Below are 24,731 nucleotides of genomic sequence, written 5' to 3' on the forward strand. Positions count from 1 at the left end.
GGCTGAATGGCCTCCTCCTGTTCCTGTGTAACAGGATCGAGAAGGGCTGAATGGCCTCCTCCTGTTCCTGTGTAACAGGATCGAGAAGGGCTGAATGGCCTCCTCCTGTTCCTGTGTCTCAGAATCGAGAGGGGCTGAATGGCCTCCTCCTGTTCCTGTGTAACAGGATCGAGAGGGGCTGAATGTCCTCCTCCTGTTCCTGTGTAACAGTATGGAGAGGGGCTGAATGGCCTCCTCCTGTTCCTGCGTAACAGGATCGAGAGGGGCTGAATGTCCTCCTCCTGTTCCTGTGTATCAGGATCGAGAGGGGCTGAATGTCCTCCTCCTGTTCCTGTGTATCAGTATCGAGAGGGGCTGAATGTCCTCCTCCTGTTCCTGTGTATCAGTATGGAGAGGGGCTGAATGGCCTCCTCCTGTTCCTGTGTCTCAGAATCGAGAGGGGCTGAATGTCCTCCTCCTGTTCCTGGATATCAGTATCGAGAGGGGCTGAATGGCCTCCTCCTGTTCCTGTGTATCAGTATGGAGAGGGGCTGAATGTCCTCCTCCTGTTCCTGGATATCAGTATGGAGAGGGGCTGAATGGCCTGCTCCTGTTCCTGTGTAACAGTATGGAGAGGGGCTGAATGTCCTCCTCCTGTTCCTGGATATCAGTATGGAGAGGGGCTGAATGTCCCCCTCCTGTTTCCCTGGAGAGAGGTGCTTGAATTTCCGAAGCATATTTGATATTTGGTGCTCAGATAAGTGATTCTAAAGCGGAGCAGGACTGACAAAACAAAGATAAATGTAGATTGGTGAAGCATGGCCGATACTAGTTCGACCAAAGTGTCGCTGGCTGTGACGCACTCTCTCTCGCCCCCTGACGCACCACTTCCTTATCACACCGCGAGGATTGTCAGGGGCACAAGCGTAGCTCACTCAGGCTTTGAAAACTTCTGAGGCTGCAGCGACTCATAGGTATCCAACTGACGCCCATCCAGGCCCTGTGGGAAAACAGGGAGTGAGAGAGAGAGTGAGAGGGAGGTGGTTAGAGATAACGTCACAGGGAGTGAGGGAGAGAGAGAGAGAGGTGGTTAGAGATAACGTCACAGGGAGTGAGGGAGAGAGAGAGAGAGGTGGTTAGAGATAACGTCACAGGGAGTGAGGGAGAGAGAGAGAGAGAGGGAGAGAGGTGGGTTAGAGATAATGTCACAGAGATGGAGAGAGAGAGAGAGAGAGAGGTGGGTTAGAGATAACGTCACAGGGATGGAGAGAGAGAGAGAGAGAGAGAGAGGTGGGTTAGAGATAATGTCACAGGGAGTGAGGGAGAGAGAGAGAGAGAGGTGGGTTAGAGATAACGTCACAGGGATGGAGAGAGAGAGAGAGAGAGAGAGAGGTGGGTTAGAGATAATGTCACAGGGAGTGAGGGAGAGAGAGAGGGAGGTGGTTAGAGATAACGTCACAGGGAGTGAGGGAGAGAGAGAGAGAGAGGGAGAGAGGTGGGTTAGAGATAATGTCACAGGGATGGAGAGAGAGAGAGAGAGAGAGAGGTGGGTTAGAGATAACATCACAGGGATGGAGAGAGAGAGAGAGAGAGAGAGAGGTGGGTTAGAGATAACGTCACAGGGATGGAGAGAGAGAGTGAGAGAGAGAGAGAGAGAGAGAGGTGGGTTAGAGATAACGTCACAGGGATGGAGAGAGAGAGAGAGAGAGAGAGAGGTGGGTTAGAGATAACGTCACAGGGATGGAGAGAGAGAGTGAGAGAGAGAGAGAGAGGTGGGTTATAGATAATGTCACAGAGATGGAGAGAGAGAGAGAGAGAGGTGGGTTAGTGATAATGTCACGGGGATGGAAAGAGAGAGAGAGAGACAGAGAGAGAGAGAGGTGGCTTAGAGATAATGTCACAGGGATGGAGAGAGAGAGAGAGAGAGGTGGGTTAGTGATAATGTCACAGGGATGGAGAGAGATAGAGAGAGAGGTGGGTTAGTGATAATGTCACAGGGATGGAGAGAGATAGAGAGAGAGGTGGGTTAGTGATAATGTCACAGGGATGGAAAGAGAGAGAGAGAGACAGAGAAAGAGAGAGGTGGGTTAGAAATAATGTCACAGGGATGGAGAGAGAGAGAGGTGGGTTAGAGATAACGTCACAGGGATGGAGAGAGAGAGGGAGAGAAGTGGGTTAGTGATAATGTCACAGGGATGGAGAGAGGGAGAGAGAGAGGGAGAGAGGTGGGTTAGTGATAATGTCACAGGGATGGAAAGAGAGAGAGAGAGACAGAGAAAGAGAGAGGTGGGTTAGAAATAATGTCACAGGGATGGAGAGAGAGAGAGGTGGGTTAGAGATAACGTCACAGGGATGGAGAGAGAGAGGGAGAGAAGTGGGTTAGTGATAATGTCACAGGGATGGAGAGAGGGAGAGAGAGAGGGAGAGAGGTGGGTTAGTGATAATGTCACGGGGATGGAAAGAGAGAGAGAGAGACAGAGAAAGAGAGAGGTGGGTTAGAAATAATGTCACAGGGATGGAGAGAGAGAGAGGTGGGTTAGAGATAACGTCACAGGGATGGAGAGAGAGAGGGAGAGAAGTGGGTTAGTGATAATGTCACAGGGATGGAGAGAGGGAGAGAGAGAGGGAGAGAGGTGGGTTAGTGATAATGTCACAGGGATGGAAAGAGAGAGAGAGAGACAGAGAAAGAGAGAGGTGGGTTAGAAATAATGTCACAGGGATGGAGAGAGAGAGAGGTGGGTTAGAGATAACGTCACAGGGATGGAGAGAGAGAGGGAGAGAAGTGGGTTAGTGATAATGTCACAGGGATGGAGAGAGGGAGAGAGAGAGGGAGAGAGGTGGGTTAGTGATAATGTCACGGGGATGGAAAGAGAGAGAGAGAGACAGAGAAAGAGAGAGGTGGGTTAGAAATAATGTCACAGGGATGGAGAGAGAGAGAGGTGGGTTAGAGATAACGTCACAGGGATGGAGAGAGAGAGGGAGAGAAGTGGGTTAGTGATAATGTCACAGGGATGGAGAGAGGGAGAGAGAGAGGGAGAGAGGTGGGTTAGTGATAATGTCACAGGGATGGAAAGAGAGAGAGAGAGACAGAGAAAGAGAGAGGTGGGTTAGAGATAACGTCACAGGGATGGAGAGAGAGAGGGAGAGAAGTGGGTTAGTGATAATGTCACAGGGATGGAGAGAGGGAGAGAGAGAGGGAGAGAGGTGGGTTAGTGATAATGTCACGGGGATGGAAAGAGAGAGAGAGAGACAGAGAAAGAGAGAGGTGGGTTAGAAATAATGTCACAGGGATGGAGAGAGAGAGAGGTGGGTTAGAGATAATGTCACAGGGATGGAGAGAGAGAGAGAGAGGTGGGTTAGTGATAATGTCACAGGGATGAAGAGAGAGATAGAGAGAGAGGTGGGTTAGTGATAATGTCACAGGGATGAAGAGAGAGAGAGAGAGGTGGGTTAGTGATAATGTCACAGGGATGGAGAGAGATAGAGAGAGAGGTGGGTTAGTGATAATGTCACGGGGATGGAAAGAGAGAGAGAGAGACAGAGAGAGAGAGAGGTGGGTTAGAAATAATGTCACAGGGATGGAGAGAGAGAGAGGTGGGTTAGAGATAACGTCACAGGGATGGAGAGAGAGAGGGAGAGAAGTGGGTTAGTGATAATGTCACAGGGATGGAGAGAGGGAGAGAGAGAGGGAGAGAGGTGGGTTAGTGATAATGTCACGGGGATGGAAAGAGAGAGAGAGAGACAGAGAAAGAGAGAGGTGGGTTAGAAATAATGTCACAGGGATGGAGAGAGAGAGAGGTGGGTTAGAGATAATGTCACAGGGATGGAGAGAGAGAGAGGTGGGTTAGAGATAACGTCACAGGGATGGAGAGAGAGAGGGAGAGAAGTGGGTTAGTGATAATGTCACAGGGATGGAGAGAGGGAGAGAGAGAGGGAGAGAGGTGGGTTAGTGATAATGTCACAGGGATGAAGAGAGAGAGAGAGAGGTGGGTTAGTGATAATGTCACAGGGATGGAGAGAGAGACAGAGAGAGGTGGGTTAGTGATAATGTCACGGGGATGGAGAGAGAGAGAGAGAGAGAGAGGTGGGTTAGAGATAACGTCACAGGGATGGAGAGAGAGAGAGAGGTGGGTTAGTGATAATGTCACAGGGATGGAGAGAGAGAGAGAGAGAGAGAGGTGGGTTAGAGATAACGTCACAGGGATGGAGAGAGAGAGAGAGGTGGGTTAGTGATAATGTCACAGGGATGGAGAGAGAGACAGAGAGAGGTGGGTTAGTGATAATGTCACGGGGATGGAAAGAGAGAGAGAGACAGAGAGAGAGAGGTGGGTTAGAGATAATGTCACAGGGATGGAGAGAGAGAGAGAGAGAGGTGGGTTAGAGATAATGTCACAGGGATGGAGAGAGAGACAGAGAGAGGTGGGTTAGTGATAATGTCACAGGGATGGAGAGAGAGAGAGAGAGAGGTGGGTTAGTGATAATGTCACGGGGATGGAAAGAGAGAGAGAGAGACAGAGAGAGAGAGAGGTGGGTTAGAGATAATGTCACGGGGATGGAGAGAGAGAGAGAGAAAGAGGTGGGTTAGAGATAATGTCACAGGGATGGAGAGAGAGAGAGAGAGAGGTGGGTTAGTGATAATGTCACGGGGATGGAAAGAGAGAGAGAGAGACAGAGAGGGAGAGAGGTGGGTTAGAGATAATGTCACGGGGATGGAGAGAGAGAGAGAAAGAGGTGGGTTAGAGATAATGTCACAGGGATGGAGAGAGAGAGGGAGAGAGAGGTGGGTTCGAGAAAATGTCACGGGGATGGAGACAGAGAGAGAGAGATAGAAAGAGGTGTGTTAGAGATAATGTCACAGGGATGGAGAGAGGGAGAGACAGAGAGAGGCAGGTTAGAGATGTCACAGACATGGAGACAGAGAGTGAGAGAGAGAGAGACAGAGACAGCGGGGGAGTAAAATGAGAGACGAAGACAGAGAGTGAGGCAGAGAGAGGGGTGGGTTACAGATAATGTGACAGAGAGCAAGAAAAACTAAGAGAACCAAACACAGAGAGAGAGATAGGAACAAACACAGAGAGACACAGTTAGAGATAATATGAGAGGGAGATAGAGAGAGATAGCTGGACAGAGGGAGACGGAGATAGAGACAGAGATAGAGAAAGACAGAGAGCCACAGCGGAGAGACAGAGAAGGTGAGAGGGAATGAGACAGAGAGAATGAGAGAGGGAGACAGAGTGAATGGTCTCACCGTATAGATTCCTTCTTCCTTCTGTATGGGGAGAAGAGGAATAGACATTATAGATTTTGGTAAATGATCCCATCAACAGATATCACACCTCCCCATCAGCTTGATTATACACACACACACTGCAGAAAACACACACTCCCAGGACAGGTACAGCACAGGGTTAGATACAGAGTAAATCTCCCTCTACACTGTCCCCATCAAACACTCCCAGGACAGGTACAGCACAGGGTTAGATACAGAGTAAATCTCCCTCTACACTGTCCCCATCAAACACTCCCAGGACCGGTACAGCACGGGGTTAGATACAGAGTAAATCTCCCTCTACACTGTCCCCATCAAACACTCCCAGGACAGGTACAGCACAGGGTTAGATACAGAGTAAAGCTCCCTCTACGCTGTCCCCATCAAACACTCCCAGGACAGGTACAGCACGGGGTTAGATACAGATTAAAGCTCCCTCTACACTGTCTCCATCAAACCCTCCCAGGACAGTACAGCACAGGATAAGATACAGAGTAAATCTCCCTCTACGCTGTCCCCATCAAACACTCCCAGGATAGGTATATCACGGGGTTAGATACAGAGTAAATCTCCCTCTACACTCTCCCCATCAAACACTCCCAGGACAGGTACAGCACAGGGTTAAATACAGAGTAAATCTCCCTCTACACTGTACCCATCAAACTCTCCCAGGACAGGTACAGCACGGGGTTAGATACAGAGTAAATCTCCCTCTACACTGTCCCCATCAAACATTCCCAGGACAGGTACAGCACAGAGTTAGATACAGAGTAAAGCTCCCTCTACACCGTCCCCATCAAACACTCCCAGGACAGGTACAGCACGGGGTTAGATACAGAGTAAATCTCCCTCTACACTGTCCCCATCAAACACTCCCAGGACAGGTACAGCACGGGGTTAGATACAGAGTAAATCTCCCTCTACACTGTCCCCATCAAACACTCCCAGGACAGGTACAGCATGGGGTTAGATACAGAGTAAATCTCCCTCTACACTGTCCTCATCAAACACTCCCAGGACAGGTACAGCACAGGGTTAGATACAGAGTAAATCTCCCTCTACACTGTCCCCATCAAACACTCCCAGGACAGGTACAGCACGGGGTTAGATACAGAGTAAATCTCCCTCTACACTGTCCCCATCAAACACTCCCAGGACAGGTACAGCACGGGGTTAGATACAGAGTAAATCTCCCTCTACACTGTCCTCATCAAACACTCCCAGGACAGGTACAGCACAGGGTTAGATACAGAGTAAATCTCCCTCTACACTGTCCCCATCAAACACTCCCAGGACAGGTACAGCACGGGGTTAGATACAGAGTAAATCTCCCTCTACACTGTCCCCATCAAACACTCCCAGGACAGGTACAGCACGGGGTTAGATACAGATTAAAGCTCCCTCTACACTGTCTCCATCAAACCCTCCCAGGACAGTACAGCACAGGATAAGATACAGAGTAAATCTCCCTCTACACTGTCTCCATCAAACCCTCCCAGGACAGGTACAGCATGGGGTTCGATACAGAGTAAATCTCCCTGTCAAGCATGTATAATAATTATCATTGTTATTGGAATTTATTGTTGAATAGAATAATAGCCGGATGTGTGTATGTGTCTGTATGTGTTCATGTGTGTGGGAATGAAACCTAATTGAATTAGTCTGGGTCTTTGATCTAAGAAGAGAGGTTAGGTTTGAAATATTAATTAGTTAAACATGGGGAAGTTTTGAAACATGGGTGTTAAGGGAACATGTGTATTTTGAAATAAACCAGGAAGCTGGAACTGAAATTCCAAGGTAGAGGGAAGGATAAAGAGAGAAGCGAAGGATAGAGGGAAGGAATGAGAAAGGGAATACCGGCTTAAAAGGCCGGAAGGTAAAATAGAGACCTCATATTCTGAGGAAAGCTCTAACGATGAAAAGAAGATTTAATTTCAAACCCAGTGGGGAGATGTTTAAATTTGTACCAGCTCTCTCAGTTAAGTGATGTTGAAGAGTTCTTTGCTTCATTTTGGAAGATAGCTAAACAGATGAAATGGCCACTGGAAAATTGGACATCGCTGTTACAGTCCAGGTTGGTGGGTAGAGTACATGAGGTTTATGCTTCACGGTCAGGAGAAATACCGCTGACTCACGACATGGTAAAACAAAGACTATATTGAGTGCATACGAGTTCCTGAAGTATACCGGCAGAGATTTAGGAATGTGAGAAAACAGCCTGAGCAAACTTATATTGAGTTTGGAAGAGTAAAACAAAGTCATTTTGACGGGTAGATATGGGCGTTAAAAATAGAGGCAGCCTCTTCCTTCTTAGAGAAGTGATTCTTTTGGAACAGATTAAAGATTCAACTCCTTCGGCCGTGAGAACTCATGAGGAGGAGCAGAGGGTTCCAATGGCAAGAGAAACAGCGGAGATAGCTGATGACTTTGAGTTAGTGCATGGGGCTAAATCCTTTTTCTCATCACCCCTTTCTAGTTGGAAAAGGACAGGAAGTGGGAAGGTGAAGGTGAAGGTTTAGCTATCTTCTCAAATCAAATAATGAATGCTGCAACATCTCTCTCCTTAAGCTTTGGAAGAGCTGGTACAAATTTAAACATCTCCCCACTGGGTCTGAAATTAAATCTTCTTTTCATCGTCAGAGCTTTCCTCAGAATATGAGGTCTCTATTTTACCTTCCGGCCTTTTAAGCCAGTATCCCCTTTCTCATTCCTTCTCTCTTTCCTTCGCCTCTCTCTTTATCCTTCTCTCTAGCTTGGAATTCCACTCAGGGAAGAGAAGGAGTCACTGGAAGTTTCCAGGAAGTTATTTTTTTTTTCAGAATATAAAGGAAGGTGTTGAGGGTGGAAGTGACCTTCGAAAATTGAGGTGTTTTCATTGTAATATAGTGGGGCACACAAAGTCAGTGTGTTGGAGGTTGCAGGAAACATCTGTGGGGATTATTTGGGTAGAGAAAATCTCTGGGAGGAAAAGTATTGTGGGTTCTGAGGTTCAGGCACAGGAGAAGCCAGTGTACAAGTAAAACAGGGAGAATCAGTGATAGGTAAACAAGTGAGAATGTGTTCACAGTTTAATCAAGAGAGTTATGAGGAGCAGGTCACAGAAATGTTTTCAGACTTTGTGTGTGAAGGGAACGTATACAGGGTGGAATAGGTCAAGGTGATAAACTTTGAAGAGACGGGGGGGCCAGTCTATCCTTAATGTTGTGAGGTCGTGATATTTTTTATTCAGACGGACTATTGCAGGAACTGGAACCCCATCAGTGGGGTTCATGGAGATGCTAAGCCTTGTGGAAGGTAAATTTAGAGAGTAAGTGGATAACAGGGGAAGTGACTGTTGGGATGGTGGAAAAATTGCTCATTGCCGGGGTTCAGTTTATTCTGGGTAATGGTATAGCTGGATCGCCAATGTGGGTGATGCCTGTGGTAGTTGAGCAGCCTGTAGAGGTGGCTTCAACAGAAGTGTTACAGAGAGCGCATCCTGGATTGTTGCCTGATTATGTGATAACCAGATCACAAGCTGATATGTCAAAACAAGAATAACAGGAAGGACAGGCAGTTCAAAAGCAGAAAGAATGTGTTGAAATCCAATTAGCCGGCACTGTGTTTGATAACATTGTTCAGGAAGAGTGACTAGGACAATTCAGCTGAAGTGTTTAACTCAAGACAGTTAGTAGAGTTACAGAAAAAAGATTTGCAAATACAATATTTTTATCAGACAGCTTACTCCAAAACAGAGGCAAAATGTGTTCCAGAATTACCTTAAGGGTAATATTTTAATGAGAAAATGCAGTACCTTCTTATTATGTTTCAGCAAATGAAAGCTGGAGGGAGGTACATCAGGTGGTTATCCCAATTGGGTATAGAAATGGAATTCTGAGGATCACTCATGAAATTTCAATGGGGGGACATTTAAGAATTAGGAAAACAAGGGAGAAGATACAAAAAAACATTTTTATTGGCCTGGATTGCACAGTGATGTAGTCAAATCCTGTACAGCATGTCATACATGTCAGGTGATAGGGGAACCTCAAGCACCTTTAATACCAATTCCAGCATTTGAAAAGCCTTTTCCTGGGGCCATAATTGATTGTGTAGGACCCTTCCCTAAGACTAAAACTGGAACTCAGTATGTCCCAACAATAATGGATATATCTACCAGATTTCCTGAAGCAATACCTTTGAGAAACATTACAAAAAAGAAGATTGTGGAAGAGTTAATTAATCTTTTACAAGACATGATTTACCGAAGGAAACACAATCAGATCAGGGGTCAAATTTTATGTGACAGCTGTTTAAGGAAGTAATGAACAATTTGGGGGTAAAACAATTTAAGTCATCAGCTTCGCATATGGGGAGAGAGTGGCATTGTGGTATTGTCACTGGTTTGGTAACCTCGGAGACCCATGGTAATTCTCTGGGTTCGAATCCCACCAAGGCAGATGGTAGAATTTGAATTCAATAAATGTTTGGAATTAAAAGTTACAACTCTGAATTTTATTGTTAGAGAGAAAGTACTAGTTCTGTTACCAGCACTGGGTGACTCATTAAAGGAAAGACTGAGTGGGCCTTACAGGATTGAAAAGGAACTGAATGAAGTAAATTATTTAATAAATACACCAGGCCGAAGAAAAAATTAGAGGGTGTGTCATGTACATAATGCTTAACAAGTACTTTGACAGGGAAGAGGACCGAAAGGAGATATTTGTGGTGGTAGATAATGAGAAAGAGGTAGAAATGCAGGATTCTGAAATTAACTTTCCTTTAATCCAATGGGATTATGGGGGGTTACTTGAAACCTTCAATGTAATATTGATTTACCTTCCAGACAAGTGTCAATGTGATTTGGAAAAGCTATTGTAGTCACACAAAGCTATTTGTGGAAATAAGTTGGGGAGGACAGATTTAGCTATACATGATGTGTCTGTAGAAGTCGCATCTTCAATAAGGGAACATCATTATGGATTAAATCCAGCAAAATTATCACAAGTACGCAGAGGAATTGATTTCCTGCTTCAAAATTATATCACTGAGTCTAGTTGCAGTAACCGGAGTTCGCCTATTGAACTGGTACCGAAACCGGATGGAACACAAAGACTGTGTGTGGACTATCGAAAGGTGAATGTAGTGACATAAGAGGATTCATATCCTATACCATGGTTAGAGGATTATATTGAGAAAGTGGGACAATCAAAATTTATCACAAGGTTTGACTTGCTGAGAGGACACTGACAAGTACCACGTTGGAGAGAGCAAAGGAGATATCAGTTTTCATAATGCCAAGTGGACTATATCAGTTTAAAGTCAATGCAATTTGGTCTGAAGCATGCACCTGAAATACTTCAAAGGTGACGAACAAAGTAATTGCAGGTCTAAGCAATCGCGCTGTTTATATTGATGACTTAATAGTTTTCAGTCAGACGTGTGAGGAGCACTTATAGCATCCGGAAGGATTCATTTTTCGATTGCAAGAAACTAATTTGGTGATGAACTTGGCTAAGAGTGAATTTGCAAAAGCGTAAGTTATGTATCTGGGCCCTACCATTGGACATGGTAAGGTGGTTCCAAGAGATGCAAAAAGTTAAGGATAGCGTGGATTTCCCAGTGCCTACAACAAAACAGGAAGTTTTGAGATTTCTGGGCATGAGTGGGTTTTATTGGACGTTTGTGCCAACTTTTAGCAGAGTGGTTGTTCCACTGACTGAACAATTAAAAAAGGATTTTCAATGGACACTGGAATGTCAGGAATCATTCGGTAGTTTGAAAACTGTGTGAACTCCGACACCAGCTTTGACAGTACCCGAGTTTTTTTATTCATTCACAGGATGTGGGTTTCGCTGGCTGGGTCCAGCATTTATTGCCCATCCCTAATTGCCCCTTGAGAAGGTGGCGGTGAGCTGCCTTCTTGAACATCTCCATGTGGTGTAGGCACACCCACAGCGCTGTTAGTCGGGGGGGGGTGGGCAGAGTTCCAGGGTTTTGGCCCAGCGACAGTGAAGCAATTTACTTCGGCCGTTGATGCAAGTGATCTGGGTATCGAGGCTGTGCTGTTACAGGAAGATGACACTGCAGTTGAAAAACTGATAGGGTATTTTTCACAGAAGCTGATTGCACAACAGAGAACATACTCAACCATTGAAAAGGAGAAGTTGGGTTTGGTGTGAGCATTGCAGCATTTTTAAATCGGGAACAATAGCAAAAATTGCTGGGAAAAACTCAGCAGGCCTGACAACATCTGAGCAGAGGAAGCCAGAGTTAACGATTCGAGTCCGTATGACGATTCATCAGCAGATGAAGATGAATCCAGATGTTCCGATGAAGATGCTGTCAGACCTGCTGAGTTTCCCCAGTGATTTTTGGTTTTGTTTCCGGTTTCCAGCCTCCGCTGTATTTTGCTTTGGTCAGAAACGGTTCTTTATATAGAACGCAATCCTTAAAGGTTCCTGGACAAGTCCCAATTCAAATGTGTGAGGCTATTCAGGTGGAAGTTATTACTGCAACCTCTTAATCCACAGGTTATACATGTCGCTGGACAAGAAAATCTGATTGCAGATGATTTATCAAGAGTTGGAAGCTTTTAAATGGAAGGTTGGAGTTTAAAAACCTGGACTCTGAACTGGAATGATTTCTGCTGATGTGAAGCATTTATATATATATTATGTTAATGCATGCATCTGGTAATGTAGTACTGTAAGTATATAGATAAGTACAGGAGATAGTATCAAATTGGTTAATAAAAATGAAGCCATCTTTTTAGATTATTACAGTTCAATGAGGGGGTGTGTCAAGAAGATATAATGAGACTCAAATTTTTTTGGAATTTATTGTAAAATAGAGTAATCGTGGGATGTATCGATGTGCCCATCCACGTCTGTCTGGGTGTGAGGGAGAATTAATTGAATTAGTCTGGGTGCTTTGAGCTAAGAAGAGAGGTTAGGTTTGAAATGTTAATTAGGTAAACATGGGGAAGTTTAGAAACATGGGTGTCAAGGGAAAGTTTGCATTTTGAAATAAACCAGACTGGATTGCTATCAAGGGAGGGGTGAAATATGTCACCTCGCCAGGTGAAGTTTAGAACAGTGTGTTCATTTTTCCCGAAGATTACTGGTAAAACTCAGTACTATGAGAGGTCTTTATTATCAGGGAGATAAAGTCCAAAGACAGAGTGAAACAATGGGGATTTGCATTCAAAGAGGAAGATGTGTATAAAGTAGAAGCCAGAGCAGTTGTTTAGGGAAGGCATTTTTAAGAGCTTATAAGTGTGTGAAAAGCCTTCGACATCTATGGCTCAAGGTGCTCTCTTCACGGGACTGGAGTCAAGAAAACTGACTTGGAAGTCGACATGTTCAGGGTATCATGTTGCTTTGCCTGGACCTTTTAGAATCTATGTGTCTTACAGTGGACTTATCGAAAGAATAACTGCAAGTTAGATTGAGTAGGGGGTTTAGAAATTACTGCAGCAGTAATTTGTAGATCTATGTAAGACCTCCAGAGTCAGTTTACTTGGTAATAAATGTTGAATCTAGCTCTGAAAAAACTAGGAAGATTTGCTGGTCATGCAACTGGAAATTAATACAAATTGAAAATTATTTGTGAGAGTTGTTTCAAGTTTCCCTCTGGGATTTAACAGCTCAGCATTTACCATTCGCCATGTCAACACACAGCCTTTACCCTGTCCCCATCACACACTGCCAGCCTTTACCCTGTCTCCATCACACACTCCGAGCCTTTAAACTGTCCCCATCACACACTGCCAGCCTTTACCCTGTCCCCATCACACACTCCCAGCACAGGTACAGCACGGGGTTATATACAGAGTAAAGCTCCCTCTACACTGTCCCCATCAAACACTCCCAGGACAGGTACAGCACGGGGTTAGATACAGAGTAAATCTCCATCTACACTGTCCCCATCAAACACTCCCAGGACAGGTACAGCACGGGGTTAGATACAGAGTAAATCTCCCTCTACACTGTCCCCATCAAACACTCCCAGGACAGGTACAGCACGGGGTTAGATACAGAGTAAATCTCCCTCTGCACTGTCCCCATCAAACACTCCCAGGACAGGTACAGCACGGGGTTAGATACAGAGTAAATCTCCCTCTACACTGACCACATCAAACACACAAAACAGTTTTTAAGAGCATCGCTCTCTTTAGGGTTTCAGGGAAATTAAGTCTTCATATTTAAATTTCTACTCACTGGCATTTCCTTCCGAGATTCCACTTTCCCAGGCTTCAGTTCATGGTAAACATCCTTCTGGTTACCTCGAATTTCCTGAAAAATGTACACATTTTTTTGGCATTAACACTCTCACCCTCCTCTCCCCATTTACACACACCGGGCAGTCTGTTCCCTATCGGAGGGGGATTAACCTTCTCACCCACCTCTCCCCATTTACACACACCGGGCAGTGTGTTCCCTATCGGAGGGGGATTAAGCCTCTCACCCAACTGTGACTTCTCTCATGGAGCAGGGGAGATTGAGAGGGGATTTAATCAAGTCGTTTAAAACGTGCGAGAGTTTCCATAGAGTCAAGGTGGAGAAACAGTTCCCAGTGGTAGGAGGGTCGGTAACCAGAGGGACACAGGTCGAAGAGAATCAGGTTAAAGGACCAGAACAGGGCGATGAGGACGAGGACAGGTGTTTTCACCCAGCGTCAGACGTTATGTTGCAAGGGGAGTGAGATTTTGAAATGACGGGAGGGATGTTTGCATCTGGGATGAGGAGAGTGGTAATAATCCTGCCGGTGACAGGGATTGGTCAGTTTCTCGCCTGTATCCCGATATTGGAACTTTGAGTCACCTCGACAAACCAGAGTCTGAATCCTCGCTCTCCCCCACCAAACCCTCCAACCCCTCCCCCCTCCAATGCATCGGACATTCCATACCTCATATACGGAGGGTTGACCAGAAGCTTTCTTACGCATCTGTAGCTGAATAAGGTTTAAGAGAAAAGAATGAGTCAAGCTCAGTGCATGAGGCTCAAATCCTCTCTCTCCTCCATCCCTTCTTCTAACTCTTTTTCAAAAGACACACGTTCCCCCCCTTCTGACCTAGTGGGTTCAAGCTGACTCTCGGCAAACCTGCTCTGAATTATCTCCAAAATTCGGGGGTGCCCACACTCCCAAACAGAGGAGAGCGTCTACTGAATCCCACTGTTGTTAACCCCTCTCCCCGCAGCACCCTCTGTTACTGACTGTATCTCTACTGATGTTAATCCAGCTCGCTCACACTGTCACTCAGTAACCCCTCTCCCCCCAGCACCCTGTGTTACTGACTGTATCTCTACTGATGTTAATCCAACTCCCTCACACTGTCACTCAGTAACCCCTCTCCCCCCAGCACCCTGTGTTACTGACTGTATCTCTGCTGATGTTAATCCAGCTCCCTCAAACTGTCACTCAGGAACCCCTCTCCCCCAGCACTCTGTGTTACTGACTGTATCTCTACTGATGTTAATCCAGCTCCCTCACACTGTCACTCAGTAACCCCTCTCCCCCGAGTCTCCGGTGTTACTGACTGTATCTCTACTGATGTTAATCCAGCTCCCTCACACTGTCACTCAGTAACCCCTCTCCCCCAGCACACTGTGTTACGGACTGTATCTCTACTGATGTTAATCCAGCTCCCTCACACTGTCACCCGTCTAGCCCTTACCTTCAGACGACAGTAGAGAGCAGTTAAAACAATCCCATAGACGAACAGGGCAGCATCCAACACATAACAGACTTCTGGTGGCTGGAGCGCTTCTGGATTAGGGGAGAGGGGAGTTATTAAGACAAGTTCCATTGCCTATTCAGCCACAATGACAGTGCGTCCAGCATCTCCCGGCCCCACTCTCAGCCTGCCCTGCCTTCTTGGATCGAGCCGAATGTCTTGCTTTGCCCTTTGAGAGGACAGTTAAAGCACGCACCGCATCGCTGTGGGTCTGAATCAGTCCTGGGCCAGAGTAGAGTGCCAAGGCTCCTGACCCTGGTGGATTCTAATAACGTACCACTCTGATCACCGTTAGCATCACCGAGAATACCTTTTCACTCCAGGTTGGATTAATAAATTGTTCACGTTTGCGAGCATGAACAATTATACTACTTGTGTCTCAGTCTCCTCCGGTCTCGCTCTCTCACACTGGTTATCTGTCCTTCTCTCTCTCCCCTTCTCTCACTCTCTCTGTCTCCTAGTTTCTGTCTCTCACAGTGTGACATTCAGCCTCATGCTCTGACTGGCCCCTTCTCTCTGTGTACATCTCTCCCGCTATCTGTCACCTTTTACTCTCTCTCTCTGTGTACATCTCTCCTGCTTTCTGTCACCTTTTACTCTCTCTCTGTGTACATCTCTCCCTCTCTCTCTCTGTCACCTTTTACTCTCTCTCTGTGTACATCTCTCCCGCTATCTGTCACCTTTTACTCTCTCTCTCTGTACATATCTCCCTCTCTCTGTCACCGTTTACTCTCTCTCTATGTACATCTCTCCCTCCCTCTGTCACCTTTTACTCTCTCTCTGTGTACATCTCTCCCTCTCTCTGTCACCTTTTACTCTCTCTCTGTGTACATCTCTCACTCTCTCTCTCTATCATCTTTTTGTCTCTCTCTGTGTCAACTCTCCCTCTCTCTCTCTGTCACCTATTACTCTCTCTCTGTACATCTCTCCCTCCTCTCTGTCACCTTTTACGCTCTCTCTGTACATCTCACTCTCTCTCGGTCACCTTTTACTCTCTCTCTGTGTACTCTTCTCCCTCTCTCTGTCACCTTTTAGTCTCCCTCTGTGTCATCTCTCCGTCTCTCTCTGTCACCTTTTACTCTCACTCTGTGTACTTTTTGCCCTCTCTTTCTAGCTGTCACCTTTTACTCTCTCTCTGTACATCTCTCCTTTCTTTCTGTCTCTCTGTCACGTTTTACTCTCTCTCTCTCTGTGTACATCTCTCCCTCTCTCTCTCTCTGTAACGTTTTAATCTCTGTACATCTCGCCCTCTCTCTGTCACCTTTTACTCTCTCTCTGTACATCTCTCCTTCTCTCTGTCACCTTTTACTCTCTCTCTGTACATCTCTCCCTCCCTCTCTCTGTCACCTTTTACTCTCTATCTCTGTACATCTCTCCCTCTCTCTGTCACCTTTTACTCTGTCTCTCTGTACATCTCTGCCTCTCTCTGTCACCTTTTACTCTCTCTCTGTACATCTCTCCCTCTCTCTCTGTCACCTTTTACTCTCTCTCTGTGTACATCTCTCCCTCTCTCTCTCTTGTCACCTTTTACTCTCTCTGTACATCTCTCCCTCTCTCTGTCACCTTTTACACTCTCTCTGTGTACATCTCTCCCGCTATCTGTCACCTTTTACTCTCTCTCTCTGTACATCTCTCCCTCTCTCTGTCACCGTTTACTCTCTCTCTCTGTACATCTCTCCCTCCCTCTGTCACCTTTTACTCTCTGTGTACATCTCTCCCTCTCTCTGTCACCTTTTACTCTCTCTCTCTGTACATCTCCCTCTCTCTCTGTCACCTTTTACTCTCTCTCTGTACATCTCTCCCTCTCTCTGTCACCTTTTACTCTCTCTCTTTCTACATCTCTCCCTCTCTCTGTCACCTTATACTCTCTCTCTCTACATCTCTCCCTCCCTCTCTCTCTCTCTGTCACCTTTTACTCTCTCTGTACATCTCTCCTCTCTCTGTCACCTTTTACTCTCTCTCTCTGTACATCTCCCTCTCTCTCTGTCACCTTTTACTCTCTCTCTGTACATCTCTCCCTCTCTCTGTCACCTTTTACTCTCTCTCTTTCTACATCTCTCCCTCTCTCTGTCACCTTATACTCTCTCTCTCTACATCTCTCCCTCCCTCTCTCTCTCTCTGTCACCTTTTACTCTCTCTCTCTGTACATCTCTCCTCTCTCTGTCACCTTTTACTCTCTCTCTCTGTACATCTCTCCCTCTCTCTGTCACCTTATACTCTCTCTCTCTACATCTCTCCCTCCCTCTCTCTCTCTCTGTCACCTTTTACTCTCTCTCTCTGTATATCTCTCCTTTCTCTGTCACCTTTTACTCTCTCTCTTTCTACATCTCTCCCTCTCTCTGTCACCTTTTACTCTATCTCTTACATTTTCGCCATCTCTCTCTCTCTCTCTCTGTCCCTCTTTGCCTCTCTCTCTCTCTTTATTTTTCTGTTTCCCTACCAGTCTCTCTCTGTCTCACCCCTCTCTCCTTCTCGCTCTCTGTCTCCCCATCTCTCTCTCCCTCACCTCGTCTCTTCTCTCACTCTGTCTCCCTGACTCTCTCTCTTCCTCCCTCTGCCCCACCCTCCCTCCCACTCTCCCCCGGTCTCCCACTCCCAGTCTCCCTGCCTCCCTCTCTCACTCCCTGCCCTCTCTCCTAGTCTTCCAGCCCCCCTCTCTCTCTCCCTCCCTCCCTCTCCCTCTGTCCCCCTTTTTCTCCCTCTCTCTCTCTCTCTCCCTTTCTGTCTCTTCTTCCCTCCCTCCCCCTCCCTCTCTTTCCGTCTCTCCCTTTTCCCTGTTGCTCACCCTCACTCTGTCTCTGGCAGTGATTCGATTTCCAGACAGTCACACCTCGTTCTGAAATGGAACCTGTTAGGAGACAGATCGAGAACTACAAGGCTCTCGCTCTGCGTGCGGCTGAACGAATATAGACTATGTCCTCACTATGAAATGATACAAACGCTGAACTTGCTAATGCACTCGTTCTGGCCTTGAATGGACTGTTTTGGTTCCACGTTCTCACATTCAAGAAGAAGGAGTTCCTCAGGGTTAGTGTCTTCGGCCCAACCAGCTCCAGCTGCTTCATCAATGACCTTCCTTCCATCATAAGGTCAGAAGTGGGGATGTTCGCTGATGATTGCACAATGTTCACACCATTCGCGACTCCTCAGATACTGAAGCAGAACATGTCCAAATGCAGCAAGACCTGGACAATATCCAGGTTTGGGCTGACAAGTGGTAAGTAACATTCACACACCACAAGTGTCAGGCAATGTCCATCTCCAACAAGAGAGAATCCAACCATTGGCCCTTGATGTTCAATGGCATCACCATCACTGAATCCCCCCCACTATCAACATCCTGGGGGTTACCATTGACCAGTAACTGAACTGGGACCAGCCATATAAATACTGTGGCTACAAGAGCAGGTCAGAGGCTGGGAATCCTGCGGAGAGTAACTCACCTCCTGACTCCCCAAAGCCAGTCCACCATCTACAAGGCACAAGTCAGGAATGGTAATGCAGACTAGAGCGAGTGTTCAGAAGGGAAGTAACCTGCATGTTGTTTGCTACTTATTTTGAGACTTGGTTATTTGGGTGCTCTGACCATATTAGGCTGTTTCTCTTCTATTTTCTGTTGAACTCCCTAGTCGTTGTGAAATGGTCAGTAATGACAACCGGAACAGCTCAGTTGCAGCCAGGGTGAGAGGGAAGTGGGGTGGGGGGAGGAAGTGTACCTCGTGATGCCAACGTCAGAGCTGCAGTCCCGCTCCCCACTCCCCCCTCCCCGATCGATTCAGGAGCTGGCGAGATAAAATTCAACTCGAGGTTGGCCCATGTCTGCTTGGATGGAGACCTGGGGAAGAGTCAGGGCTGTACCTGTCCTGGGAGTGTTTGATGGGGACAGTGTAGAGGGAGATTTACTCTGTATCTAACCCTGTGCTGTACCTGTCCTGCGAGTGTTTGATGGGGACAGTTTAGAGGGAGATTTACTCTGTATCTAACCCTGTTCTGTACCTGTCCTGGGAGTGTTTGATGGGGACAGTTTAGAGGGAGATTTACTCTGTATCTAACCCTGTTCTGTACCTGTCCTGGGAGTGTTTGATGGGGACAGTTTAGAGGGAGATTTACTCTGTATCTAACCCTGTTCTGTACCTGTCCTGGGAGTGTTCGATGGGGACACTGTAGAAGGAGATTTACTCTGTATCTAACCCCGTGCTGTACCTGTCCTGGGAGTGTTCGATGGGGACAGTGTAGAGGGAGATTTACTCTGTATCTAACCCCGTGCTGTACCTGTCCTGGGAGTGTTTGATGGGGACAGTGTAGAGGGAGATTTACTCTGTATCTAACCCCGTGCTGTACCTGTCCTGGGAGTGTTTGATGGGGACAGTGTAGAGGGAGATTTACTCTGTATCTAACCCCGTGCTGTACCTGTCCTGGGAGTGTTTGATGGGGACAGTGTCGAGGGAGATTTACTCTGTATCTAACCCCGTGCTGTACCTGTCCTGGGAGTGTTTGATGGGGACAGTGTAGAGGGAGTTTTACTCTGTATCTAATCCCGTGCTGTACCTGTCCTGGGAGCGTTTGATGTGGACAGTGTAGAGGGAGATTTACTCTGTATCTAACACCGTGCTGTACCTGTCCTGGGAGTGTTTGATGGGGACAGTGTAGAGGGAGATTTACTCTGTATCTAACACCGTGCTGTACCTGTCCTGGGAGTGTCTGACGTGGACAGAGTGAAAGCCATGCTCTGTAGGAACTGCCCCTGTGTTTTTTTTTTTGCAGGTTTATCATTTCTGCCAGCTCTCCCTTTCAGGCTGGACAGAGAGACGCAGCAGCTGACTGCTCGCCCAGTGGAAACGCTGCTGGCTGAGCTGTTGTTTGGCGCCGATGATTCGAGATGATTGCGATCTGACAGTCAGAAAGTTGGCTTCCTCCCCATCCCCCACCACCACCCTCCTCACCCTCTTGCTTCTGTGGCACTAGATCAAGGCAGTTCCTGTGAGCTGCGGACGACAGCAAAGCTTCACCTATCTCACCCGCTTTGGGGCAGCCTCACCCTCTGACCATCAGTGTTCTCCATATCGTTCTCTGTCTCCCCCAACCACCTTTCCCCACCACCCCCCCTCCCCTCTCCCCTCTGCCTCCTCACCACCTCCGTGTCAAAATCACTCACTCCCCTCTCACCTCCTTGTCCCCACCCCCTCTCCCTCCCTCCGTAACTCCTACCCTCACTCAGCTCCCTCTCCAGCTCCGGATCACTCGCACATTCAGGCTCTGTCGATCTGTCAGCTCCCTCGCTCCTCACAGCCTGTGATGTGCCGACGACTGGACAATCGCAACAGTTTTCCAAGCGCTGTCAGTCGGTGCTGACCCCATGTCCCGGAGAACAGCCTTCCCCACCCCCCACCACCCCTTCCCAGACATTGGAACTATTACATCCACCTTAAGAGAGCCTCCCTTTAACATCTTACCCAAAAGACATCACCAGCGACAGTGCGGCACTCCCTCAGTACTGACCATCCGACAGTGCGGCGCTCCCTCAGTACTGACCCTCCGACAGTGCGGCGCTCCCTCAGTACTGAACCTCCGACTTTGCAGCTCTCCCTCAGTACTGACCCTCCGACAGTGCGGCACTCCCTCAGTACTGACCCTCCGACAGTGCGGCACTCCCTCAGTACTGACCCTCTGACAGTGCAGCACTCCCTCAGTACTGACCCTCTGACAGTGCGGCGCTCCCTCAGTACTGACCCTCTGACAGTGCAGCACTCCCTCAGTACTGACCCTCTGACAGTGCGGCGCTCCCTCAGTACTGACCCTCTGACAGTGCGGCGCTCCCTCAGTACTGACCCTCTGACAGTGCTGCACTCCCTCAGTACTGACTCTCCGACAGCACACTCCATAAATATTTCACTTGGGTTAAGGGAAGGGTCAAAAAGATGTGCAATTAAAATAATCTCAACTCATTTTTATTGATTCACAGGATGTGGGCATCGCTGGCCAGGCCCAGTTTTTATTGCCCATCCCTAATTACCCCTTGAGAAGGTGGTGGGTGAGCTGCCTTCTTGAGCCGCTGCAGTCCATGTGGTGTAGGTACACCCACAGCGCTGTTAGGGAGGGAGTTCCAGGATTTTGTCCATGTGGTGTAGGTACATCCACAGCGCTGTTAGGGAGGGAGTTCCAGGATTTTGTCCATGTGGTGTAGGTACATCCACAGCGCTGTTAGAGAGGGAGTTCCAGGATTTTGTCCCTGTGGTGTAGGTACACCCACAGCGCTGTTAGAGAGGGAGTTCCAGGATTTTGTCTGTGTGGTGTAGGTACACCCACAGCGCTGTTAGGGAGGGAGTTCCAGGATTTGAACCCAGCGACAGTGAAGGAACGGCCGATATATTTCCAAGTCGGGATGGTGAGTGACTTGGAGGGGAACTTCCAGGTGGTGGTGTTCCCCATCTATCTGCTGCCCTTGTCCTTCTAGATGGTAGTGGTCGTGGGTTTGGAAGGTGCTGTCGAAGGAGCCTTGGTGAATTCCTGCAGTGCATCTTGTAGATGGTACACACAGTGCTGCTACTGTGTGTCGATGGTGGAGGGAGTGAATGCTTGTGGATGGGGTGCCGATCAAGCGGGGCTGCTTTGTCCTGGACGGTGTCGAGCTTCTTGAGTGTTGTGGGAGCTGCACTCATCCAGGCAAGTGGGGAGTATTCCATCACATTCCTGACTTGTGCCTTGTAGATGGTGGACAGGCTCTGGGGAGTCAGGAGGTGAGTTACTCTCCACAGGATTCCCAGCCTCCGACCTGCTCTTGTAGCCACAGTATTTATATGGCTGGTCCCAGTTCAGTTTCTGGTCAATGGTAACCCCCAGGATGTTGATAGTGGGGGGGACTCAGTGATGGTAATGCCATTGAACATCAAGGGGCGATGGTAAGATTTTCTCTTGCCGCTTATCCGCAGAAGCCTGACTCTTCCCCAGGTCTCCATCCAAGCAGACATGGGCCAGCCTCGAGTTGAATTTTATCTCGCCAGCTCCTGAATCGATCGGGGAGGGGGGAGTGGGGAGCGGGACTGCAGCTCTGACGTTGGCATCACGAGGTACACTTCCTCCCCCCACCCCGCTTCCCTCTCACCCTGGCTGCAACTGAGCTGTTCCGGTTGTCATTACTGACCATTTCACAACGACTAGGGAGTTCAACAGAAAATAGAAGAGAAACAGCCTAATATGGTCAGAGCACCCAAATAACCAAGTCTCAAAATAAGTAGCAAACAACATGCAGGTTACTTCCCTTCTGAACACTCGCTCTAGTCTGCATTACCATACCTTCCAATTCACAGCCTGCTCGCCTTTCGACACAGCAAGAACGCAGTTTGGGATATCTCAAAGCCGAGGAAGAGCCCTTGTGCGTTATTTCTCCCCCCTCTTGGTGACAGAGTGCCTCCTGCAGTTCCATGTCCACCATTCAGCCCATCGTGTCTGTGCTGGCTCTTTGACAGACTGGCCTAATTAATCCCACTCCCCTCGCTCTGTCCGCCAACCCTCTACCCCCCCACCGCCCCCCATCTCCCTGCAATCTTCACAGTTCAACTATTTCTCCAATTCCCCTTTGGAAAGTCCCAATTGAATCTGCTCCCACCGCCCTTTCAGGCAGCTCATTCCAGATCCCAACAACTTGCTGTGTGAAAACATTTCTCCTCATCCTCATTCCCCTCCGGTCTTCTCCCGATTCTCTTCAACCTGTGTCCCTCTGGGCACGGACCCTGCTGCCACTGGGAACAGTTTCTCCCTATTTACCCTCTCCAAAACCTTCGCAATTCTGAACGTCTCCATTAAACCTCCCCCTGAACCTTCTCTGCTGGAAGGAGAACGATCGCAGATGCTCCACAAACACGTACATTTATATAGCGCCTTTCGCAGTCACGTTATCGAACAAAAGTTTACGTTGAGTCACATAAAGAGGGATGAGGGACAGGTGGACGAAAACACAAAGGAGCAGGTTTTATGGAGTGTCTTAAAAGGGGAGACAGATAGAGAGAGGCAGAGAGGGTGAGGGTGGGAATTCCAGAGCTCAGGACCCCAGGCAGCTGAAGGCCCGGCCGCCAATGGCGGAGCGATGGGACTCGGGGGATGGTCAAGAGGCCGGAATTGGAGGAGCGCAGAGATCTCGGAGGATTGTACGGGCTGGAGGAGGTTACAGAGATAGGGTGGGTTGTAGAGGCTGGAGAAGGTTACAGAGATAGGGAGGGTTGTAGGGGCTGGAGGTGGATACAGAGATAGGGAGGGTTGTAGGGGCTGGAGGAGGTTACAGAGATAGGGAGGGATGTAGGGGCTGGAGGTGGTTACTGAGATAGATTTGGTTGTAGGGGCTGGAGGAGGTTAGAGAGACAGGGAGGGTGTAGGGGCTGGAGGAGTTTACAGAGATAGGGAGGGTTGTAGGGGCTGGGGGAGGTTACAGAGATAGGGAAGGTTGTAGGGGCTGGAGGAGGTTACAGAGATAGGGAGGGTTGTAGGGGCTGGAGGAGGTTACAGAGATAGGGAGGGATGTAGGGGCTGGAGGATGTTACAGAGACAGGGTGGGTTGTAGGGGCTGGAGGAGGTTACAGAGATAGGGAGGGTTGTAGGGGCTGGAGGATGTTACAGAGACAGGGTGGGTTGTAGGGGCTGGAGGAGGTTACAGAGATAGGGAGGGATGTAGGGGCTAGAGGAGGTTACAGAGATAGGGAGGGTTGTAGGGGCTGGAGGAGGTTACAGAGATAGGGAGGGATGTAGGGGCTGGAGGTGGATACAGAGATAGGGAGGGTTGTAGGGGCTGGAGGAGGTTACAGAGATAGGGAGGGATGTAGGGGCTACAGGAGGTTACAGAGATAGGGAGGGGTGTAGGGGCTGGAGGAGGTTAGAGAGACAGGGTGTAGGGGCTGGAGGAGGTTACAGAGATAGGGAGGGTTGTAGGGACTAGAGGAGGTTACAGAGATAGGGAGGGTTGTAGGGACTGGAGGAGGTTACAGAGATAGGGAGTGTTGTAGGGACTGGAGGAGGTTACAGAGATAGGGAGGGGGTAAAAGGACTGTGCGCGGATTTGAAAACACAGACGAGAATTTGAGTGTGGATGCGTTGCTGGGTGGGTGGGTGGGGGGGGTTGTGGTCACTCGATATCCAGCGAGGGTGTGGGCACCAGTTTCTGAGAACTAAAATCCTAACCTAACTGATGTGACTTTTGCCTGGCACCAGTGGTGAACATCTTTCTGTTCTATCAGTCGATAAGTTAACAGGTTAACTTGGATGGGGTGGGGGGTTTGAGAATAGATTAGCGAGAGAGAGCTTGTCCATTGTGAGCGATTAAAGCAACGGAAAGAGTGAGGGGTTCGGGGAAGGAGGGGATGTATTACCCACCTGCTGGTATGACCTGAAGCAGGAACACCAGGTTTAGGAAGGACTGCATCGCTGGCTCCTGACACTATCCCGTCTGAGGGCTTTTATCGAAGCTTCTGTACGCCGTGGGCTGCAGACTGACTTCTCTGAGTGCAGGAGGAAGTGCTTTCACAAACTGGACCTTACAAACTGGCGTGTGGTCAGAGGCTCACCCAGAGACTCAGGAAGTGAAGGAAGTTCGTTTTTTGATATTGATTCAGGGGATGTGGGTGCCCAGCACTTTTTGTGCATCTCCAATATCCCCTTGAGAATGTGGTGGTGAGCTGCCTCCTTGAGCCGCTGCATTCCCTGTGATGTAGGTACACCCACGGCGCTGTTAGGAAGGGAGTTCCAGGATTTGGACCCAGCGACAGTGAATGAACGGCC

The 24,731-nt window shown here is 48.2% G+C and overlaps 1 protein-coding gene across 1 annotated transcript; it reads right to left on the reverse strand.

Annotated features, from left to right (window-relative positions):
* Nucleotides 1-549: 549 nt before the first annotated feature.
* Nucleotides 550-24,706, reverse strand: LOC121273467 (high affinity immunoglobulin epsilon receptor subunit gamma-like). The gene is made up of 6 exons (XM_041180629.1): nt 24,327-24,706; nt 14,907-14,998; nt 14,138-14,182; nt 13,450-13,524; nt 5,228-5,248; nt 550-979 (listed from the first exon to the last, which is right to left on the reverse strand). Exons 1-6 carry the CDS (start codon nt 24,373-24,375, stop codon nt 911-913), a joined length of 351 nt encoding a protein of 116 aa, XP_041036563.1. The 5' UTR covers nt 24,376-24,706; the 3' UTR covers nt 550-910.
* Nucleotides 24,707-24,731: the final 25 nt, after the last annotated feature.

Source organism: Carcharodon carcharias, assembly GCF_017639515.1.
Source record: "Carcharodon carcharias isolate sCarCar2 chromosome 24 unlocalized genomic scaffold, sCarCar2.pri SUPER_24_unloc_1, whole genome shotgun sequence".
NCBI lineage: Eukaryota > Metazoa > Chordata > Chondrichthyes > Lamniformes > Lamnidae > Carcharodon > Carcharodon carcharias.

What these genes read in the sequence shown, in the direction of transcription:
- LOC121273467 (XM_041180629.1), bottom strand. Translation starts at nt 24,375, where the DNA reads ATGCAGTCCTTCCTAAACCTGGTGTTCCTGCTTCAGGTCATACCAGCA. An exon ending in CTCTCTACTGTCGTCTGAAG is followed by an intron (nt 14,183 to 14,906) that starts GTAAGGGCTAGA and finishes AACCTTATTCAG; the next exon opens with CTACAGATGCGTAAGAAAGC. An exon ending in AGGAAGAAGGAATCTATACG is followed by an intron (nt 980 to 5,227) that starts GTGAGACCATTC and finishes GTTTTCCCACAG; the next exon opens with GGCCTGGATGGGCGTCAGTT.